The 7,954-nt window shown below is 37.6% G+C and overlaps 1 protein-coding gene across 2 annotated transcripts in view; it reads right to left on the bottom strand.

Moving 5' to 3' along the window:
* The window catches only part of KDM3A (lysine demethylase 3A), a 32,962-nt gene that overhangs the window by 20,975 nt on the left and 4,033 nt on the right, over positions 1 to 7,954 (bottom strand). The window contains exons 3-8 of one of the 2 annotated variants that reach the window (XM_009289391.1): positions 6,180 to 6,290; positions 4,431 to 4,533; positions 3,419 to 3,543; positions 2,852 to 2,924; positions 2,679 to 2,767; positions 316 to 467 (exon numbers count right to left, since the gene is read on the bottom strand). In XM_009289391.1, coding sequence (XP_009287666.1) covers positions 316 to 467; positions 2,679 to 2,767; positions 2,852 to 2,924; positions 3,419 to 3,543; positions 4,431 to 4,533; positions 6,180 to 6,290 — 653 coding nt within the window. Of the gene's footprint in view, positions 1 to 315; positions 468 to 2,678; positions 2,768 to 2,851; positions 2,925 to 3,418; positions 3,544 to 4,430; positions 4,534 to 6,179; positions 6,291 to 7,954 lie in introns of those variants that run through there. The other variant, XM_019474669.1, reaches the window with a different exon arrangement.

Genomic DNA, 7,954 nt, shown 5'->3' with positions numbered 1-7,954 from the left:
AACATTCAAGGTCAGGTTGGACGGGGCTCTGAGCAACCTGATCTAGTTGAAGATGTCCCTGCTTATTGCAGGGGGGTTGGACTAGATGACCTTTAGAGGTCCCTTCCAACCCAAACTATTCTATGATTCTATAGAAAAGGAAAACATAGCATAAGCAAGCACGTTACGTATCCAGGACAATTAAATCTAACACTTTGCCAATATTACAGAAGACTAGTTACTACAGTTCTTTAAAATGACCTCTGAATTTGTTTTGCCAAGAACTGGAGTTATTTTTGGAGGAAAAGCCTGCATAAGCATAAACTGATTCCTTACCCCTGAGGAGTTTCTGCACCAAGATTGGGTGGTGAGTTAGCTGGCAGGGGCAGGCCTTGATGCCTTTGGTCTTTATTAGCAGGAGTACATCCTAGCAATGCTTCACCCAACACCGTTGGTACCGACTGGACATGTCCCTGACTGGGAGAAACCTGTAAGGGCAATTTTAACAGTTAGGAAAATTCAGGATAACAGAAACACTGCTTTGCAGGGTTCAGCCTAAAAAGAAAAATACATTAATGCTCTTCCCACCGTGTTTAATAAAGCTCGTTGAAGACCATTCCTCACTCAGTCTGTAAAACAGAAAGACTTTAGAGTGTCCTTTTAAACCTTATAGGTTCCATGAAACACTGTTCATGTTAATTCATTTTCCCCCCAATTAACAACAATTTTTTTGGGGGGAAAGGAAGGTGTATTAAGAAGGTGGAAAGGAAGATAGAAAGCTCTGCTCTTCATAACTGCCAGTGCAATGATCTTTCTAAAATAATTGCAGTAATCACAATTCAGAAATAGCTTTCAGAGCTCATCTGAAAATCTTAGAGAAAATTAAAACTGTGAAGTTAGTCTGACATTACCAAAAATCTAGATGTGAGCTTCCCTGTAGTGAGAAAAATCTTTGTATGAGGATTCTAGAAAGTGTTAAGTAAAGAAATCCTGTACTGATTGAATCACCAGCCTTACAAATCTACAATTCTTTTAGGAATACAACAGGCCTACCAAGTCAGCAAGTGTCTTTAAAAACAGTAGTTTTCGGTGGGGCTCCTTCCTCAGCTCTAACATCCATATTCCACTCTCACATGCTCAGCTTACTACTGGAAGTTACACTACAGACTCGTTACCATCCACTCCAAAGTATTTCCTTTCTGCTTTGGTATAACACAGCTGTCAGGCATCAAGACAAGCTCTCAAAAAAACACTGGAATTAACTCCATATTAGAAATCAGAGTACTATCACATACTAAGTAAAACAAAAAATATGGCTTCAGCTTATCACTCCCATATATTCACATCCACCAAAATCAGTGAAACAAACAGAGCTTCTGTTTTCCGTATTAGTAAGTACACTCACTTGTAACCATTTTGAGAAAATAGTTGCAAGACATTTCGCAGAGTACAAAAGTGATAAAGGATCCAGTCCTTTGAAGGAAGGCAGACTAGAAAATTAGAAGTAACTAACTTCACTACTTTAAGGAAAAACTATGGTGAAACAAGCCATGAATTCAGATCATAACTTCTGCAGGACATTCTGAATATGAAATAAAGACCAGCTTTGCGTGTATCAAGCAGGCTGCTCAATGGTTGAATATGCAGAAAGCCAGAGACTGGCAAACTGAGCACCAGAAAGATGCTAAAGGTACTCAAGCACGAGCTATAGAAACAACATAAACAGAGTATGACTGCAACACACTAGCTACTTCATGCCGATTTGCTGCATGCTCTTCCTCAGCAGTAAATACAAGACAGATCACTCTTTCCACTGAGGAGTCTTATCCTGTCCTTGCTACCTCATGCTGTATCTTTGTGACGCCGTTAAAGATTTCTAATAACAATATCCAGACATTAGCCAGATCTACACAGTTGACTTGGCACAGGACTGACTGCACAGAAGCCAAGAACACAAAGCCAAAAAACCCGGAACAAAACCCAACCCTCCCACCCCACCACCACTCTAGAGCCTCCAGAAGGCTACTTCTGCCTAAAATGCAATTTTTGGTCTGAAACACTGGGACAAAATTATAGGGCAAGTTTGAAGTACCATTCTTTAGCCAAGCCATTATTTTTCATTTGCATTTCTATACTTAAGTTACCCAGATCGTCTTTTGACCTTTGAGACAGTTTTCTTAACCTCAGTGCTACTTGGCAGGTCACTCACAAAAGAAAGAAACGTAGACATGGAAGTACTAGAAAAGTAGTCATATTCCCTTCTTGTACTGAAAAAACATTCTTCCAGACCGCTGCTTGTGTAGCTTGAATCCTCAAAGCATGCAAGCATAGCTGAAGGTTTTGGGTTTAAGTACAAAATAGCTAAGGAAAGAACTTGAAAAGCAAAGGTTATAAACTTGAGAACTGCTTTGCGTTTTCTCCCACTACAGAATACATGACCAGGCAGGCTAACTGCTAAGCAGGAGGAGGGGGCAAAAAGCACAGATTAAAAAAACAGCCTTCAAAGCTCAGTAACTTTTTCTCCGATTATCACAAGGCAAGATGTTTTACCCAAGCCTAAACAAGTTTCTAAGAACTCAACACACCCTCCCAGGGATTATATTTATTATTCCACTTTCCTATCTAGTCCTTATTAAGACTGTTCTGAGAAGTGACATAACCATTATATAACAGTCATATATAACACAGTAAGACATTACCTCAGGAGAAGATTTTGTGTGTTTAGCATCAACACTTCCACTATTCTCAGATGACTTCCTTTTCACGCCCCCAATTCTTTTAGATTTATCTGGAAGAGAAGGTGATCAAGATTAGTCTATTTATCACAAATACACTACTTAGTGTTTGAAGGACAAACAATAATAGGTCTTACCACATTTTCCATTGTTGTCATATATGATTTCAACATGAATTAACTCTGGATCAAGAGTTTTTAAAGCTGGAATCTTGGAAAGGAACAAAAACACAGAGGCAGCGATTTAGAGACGTGAAAGTTACTGTTTGAATGTATTTATCTTAGATGTTGTGGTATAGACTAAGCTTAGACACTTCACTTCTAGGTTCTTTGAATACCAAGCTGAATTTAACAATATATTGTTGTGACAGTGTCTCTGCATGAAAACATACACAAACCGGTGCTTCAGAGCACTGTCTACACAGCACAGAAAGCAACGAAACCAGGATCATACGTTTCCCTCACTCTTCAAATAAAAATTCCAGGTCTCCCTCATTTTGCGTAGAAGGCCATTTGTTATTTGATAATTCCACCAGCAGCATACAGAACCACTTTGGGGTAATATGATTATTCTGCACTACACTGATCCCTGTTTTTTTAAGCTTATTACAGTAAGGACAGAATTTAAAATGGTGTTGGTGGGGATATAAATACAAGTTCTCACCCATTCCCCATCTCTGTAAACCCACAGCAACTGGTTCTTACCTCCTGACAGTTGACTTCTAGAGTTCTTGTAGCTGGATTACCATTGACAACAACTGCTGTGAACCACTGAGTAGATGGATCCAGGCTATAAATTCTGATTTTTGAACCAATGATATTTTTTCCACCTTAAAAATTGAAAAACATACAAGAAAAGGGAGCTTCAGAAAAAGGGAGCATGAAGATCATCACAGTTACCAACATAAGTTTGTCGACAGTACTGCATGTAAGACACAAGTAAGTGAAACGAACTGAGAACCTTGAGACAACTTCCACATAGCTGAGGGGTGGAAAAAAGTGTGATAAAACTGTGTTCCAGCTACCTCCTTCCTGGAATAGTTCAATGAAATTTTCTGGAGGTTAAGACATGCAGAGGCCAGACTGACCTCCAGATTTCAGACAGTGAGGCAGATCAGTGGACGTGGAAATGCAGATTCAGTGATTAGATGTGAATTTCTCCTCTCTTTTACAGTATTGGAAATGACAACTCAAAGTTGCAATATTTACCTTTCCATAAAAGTAAGACATTTCTTGCATATGCAAGCATATGACTACAAATACACTTGTACGAACCCAGTAATTAAGGATTTGAAGCTGGCAAATCTAAATATAACAATTTTAACTTGACTAAAAAAGTAGTCTCTATATAAAACTTTGAAATTTTTATAAACAAGCAGCAGACTGGGGAAAAAAAAGAATATCAAGCTACTTGAAACAATAAACAACCCCAAAGAATTTCAGTGAGAATTGCTACAAATTTGATCTCTTTCAGAAGTGCCAGGCCATCTATATGTGCCTAAGTTATGTACTCATTCTTACAAAGGAAATACTTGAAACTTAAATCTCTATAATACTTCACATTTTGCATTCACTGCTGCGGAAGAAAGTGGAATCGCTATTTTAAAAAAGCTTTTATCCCTAAAACAGATTACTGTAATTTACACCATCACTGCAAAGATTTCCCTTTTGACTTGAGTTTTTATTGTTAGTTTTCTGCTACAGAGTATGCTTGTACCTTGTACCAAGCGTGTTTCGTCTAGGTGTTTCTTAACCAAAGCCTGAATTTCTTCATTAACATTTTGATCATCCTTAAGAGGAAGCCTGGAACTGTCCACATCCTATTTAGAAAAAAAAAAAGTTGGTATTAAGGACAATGCTTTTGATTAACAAAACCCCGTAATATTTAGAAACAAGAGAGCAGCAATTCATACAAGTCCAACAAGTTTCTCATTACTCTGTGTTCCTTCAGCTCCTAGGACATTGTATTTATTGAGGCAGACATCATTTCTTTACCACTAATCTGGATTGACCATCTGCAAGCCAGACTGAAGTGAGCTCTCCAGGTCCACTTTAATATTGTTCTGAAAACAATCTGGCTTTGTTTTACTACATTGCTAATGAGCACTAAGTTTAATTGAACCATCCATTTTTTAATTTAGGATTTTAAGTTCTCCAAAGCAGCAACTTATAAGTAGTCCTAAGCATATGTAAATGCACATATTTTAAGTTTTATGTTTCTATTTATGATAATAATGCCAGGATCCAGTCCATCTCAAGACACCATTATAAAACATCCATATGAATGAAAAGTCAGCTACATTTAAATCGTTCATAATTATTCAGCATCATGTATTTATATTTTAGGGTTTGGGGTTTTTTTCTCCTATTGTTATCTAAAACAAGCTGCTTGACAACATTTAGAATTGATTCTGAAATGGAAAGTTTAGAGCAAATTTTTACCAATGGCTCAGAGTGCTAATAAAAAAAGGCTTTTTGTGGTTTTTGGTTTTGGTGGTTTTTTGGGGTTTTGGTTTTTTTTTTGTCCCAAGCACTGCTCTGGTATTTGTACGAAGCAGAAGGCTGAAGAGTTAGTAGTCAAGGAACTGTTATTCAAGATGCCAGAAAAGCAATCTTCTCCACTGCAGTATTGAGATAAGGCCTCTACATAAAGATATCTATACTCTGTTGTTGAGCCAACACAGGCAAGACAATAATCTACAACTCAAATTTAGCTTTAAGTGATTCTTTTGTTTGTTTCTCAAGAGGAGTTGTCTATTTGCTGACTGTTAACAAGTCAAAGCAGAACACTAATGATGGCACTACTGGCAGTCTCAACATGGGACATCTATTGCTAGTTTCATTCAGACTGTTTATAGGTCTTGAGAGTAGTTTCCTGAAAAGGTTAAATCTTTTATCATTAGCAGATACTATTCTTCAAAATGCCTGACCAGTTAGTCACGCAGGGCAACTGTTTCAACCCATCTCTACATAATTTTCACTAACAAACTTTCCTCCTGGTGCTCAGTAAAGGGACTATAATTCAACCACCTCATTTACATCCTCACCAATTCCTCCTTTTTTTAGGATTAGAAGTGATGTGTTTCTATTAAGTAGCAAGATTTATTCCAGACATCCCTGCAACTCCTTTCATAGTAGTGACAGTCATGTTCACAAGAGCAAAGGGAAACTATTCCAGATTATTCCCACCATCAACATGACACAATTGCCATCACCTGAGCTGAATAACTGTTCTAGCACACTCCCTCATCCAGCTGTCTTAAGTAACCGTGTCCTGAATCAGCTTCAGAAGGTTTTTAATCAGACACATTACATCCAGAACTGATATTTATGAGTTATGGCAATAAACACCTACTCCAAGTTTTTACCCACCTAAAGTTTGCATTTAGAATGTATTAACTTAACATATCTTAAATACCAAGATAAATCTTTTATCTTCCATCTTTATAATGCCATACAAAGTTACCTGAATGGGTGTCAAAAGGTCTTTCGAAAGAAAAACGCATCTCTCTTCACCAAGATAGCGTACTGAAACCATTGATCCCAAACCAGCTTTGTCCACTAAGGATTTGTAAGTCTAGAAAAGTAATAAAAATTTTCTTAGAAACAGAGTAAAAAGATCTTATCATTCCTCATTTGCATTTAAAAAGTTATTTTAGTTTTGCATCTATTCCTCTGTTAAGATACCACATCTACATGCAACTCTCGAAACAAAGCAAGTTTCTAATAAAACTTCTAATACATGCTTAATAAAGGAGTTACTGGACTATACTTGAAATTAATTTCACTTATTAGAATGAGTTTGCAATTCAGTTCAGGTGGCTGTCATTAACAAACACTAATCATTCATCTCAACATGAAGAATTTACTAATACTAAGAGTTTTAATTGTGGACATGTTAACAAAAAACCCCCCTTACGGTAGATTGGGGGAATAACCAGCAAATCAATGAAGGCCTGCTGCATGGCTTACATTAAAGTTCTCAAAGCTCATGCAACATTGGTAATACACTGAAGCCTTAGTTTAAGCATGTACGATGACTTGGATAGCCTCATAGTTGTTATACCGCTGCAGTACAATGATGAAGTTGTGTTCAGGTATACCAAAAGCTTTAAGAACAGACAAGAAACAAAAGTTTCCTTTAAAAGCTTCTGAACTCTTCCTAATATGTTGAGTTAAATTTTGTCTAGTCCTGCAGTACCAGCTCTGAGTGGGCAGGCATCAGGAACCTGGAACATCAGAAGTGGCAAGAATAACTCCTCCCTACGTAGAAGGTACATTTGTGCCCCATTTAAAAGAAAAAAAGGAAAACATTCTGATAGAGTATGCGTTTGGGTTTCCAAAGGACTGATCAAGCAAAGAAAGTCTTTCTTCCCCTTTGTTGTTTTCACTTCAGTTAGGAAAGCATTGGCAAAGGGGCAGGATCACGGTAAGAGGAACGGGAGTCTCTCCAGGAGTGACTGGGCATTGCAAGAGTTCTGCAAAGCTATTCTGTTTGTCAGAAACATACTATCCCGTACGCTGGAATCAGTAAGTTGTGATCAAGATTTAAATAAATTAATCCACACACCTCTTTTGTGACCCCTTCTTTCCTGCCTTGTGTGGGGGTAAAGGGAGAAAAAGTCTTTTTTGCCAAGGCAAACCAGTATTGTGCTTTACTTTATCCTACATCATTCCTCCGCTAAATGAGCTTTGGAACACGTACACTGCATGAACTGACACGTCAAACACATCATGAGGAAAACCTTATGCATAAATTGAAGACAAGTATCCAGTAAGAACCGTTCAGATGCTTGGAAAGGAACAACAGCTAAGTTTAAACAAGCAGGTTTTCAGAACATTGTATCAGCAAAATCTACTAGTAGAACTGCTGATATTAATGCACAGGTTGGGAAATAATTCATCTTTCTACTTCCTCTCTCATTCTATTTGGCCCTACTTCCAATAAGTATCTGCTTAGATTAGCTTTGCTTAAGAAAAAAGCTCAGCTAAAATGCAGCAATATGAAATACACTGCATACTTTATACCTAGCGAAGTTAAGAGTCTTAAAACATGGACTACAACTTCAGCATAATTAACATACAGCAAGTTTACATCTTCATTTATTTCACAACTACTTTTATAAGTAGCAATATGCAAAGTAGTCAAACAAAACTATACTGGCTGAACACATTTAAGAAGTGTTTCCCTGTTCAGCTCTACTGGCTAATTTGCCTAGCCAGCCATGCATGGCAGTTACA

Source organism: Aptenodytes forsteri, unplaced genomic scaffold (assembly GCF_000699145.1).
Source record: "Aptenodytes forsteri isolate BGI_AS27 unplaced genomic scaffold, ASM69914v1 Scaffold141, whole genome shotgun sequence".
Lineage (NCBI taxonomy): Eukaryota > Metazoa > Chordata > Aves > Sphenisciformes > Spheniscidae > Aptenodytes > Aptenodytes forsteri.
The sequence above is the reverse complement of the archived record's forward strand: the minus strand, read 5'-3'. Positions and strand labels throughout refer to the sequence as shown.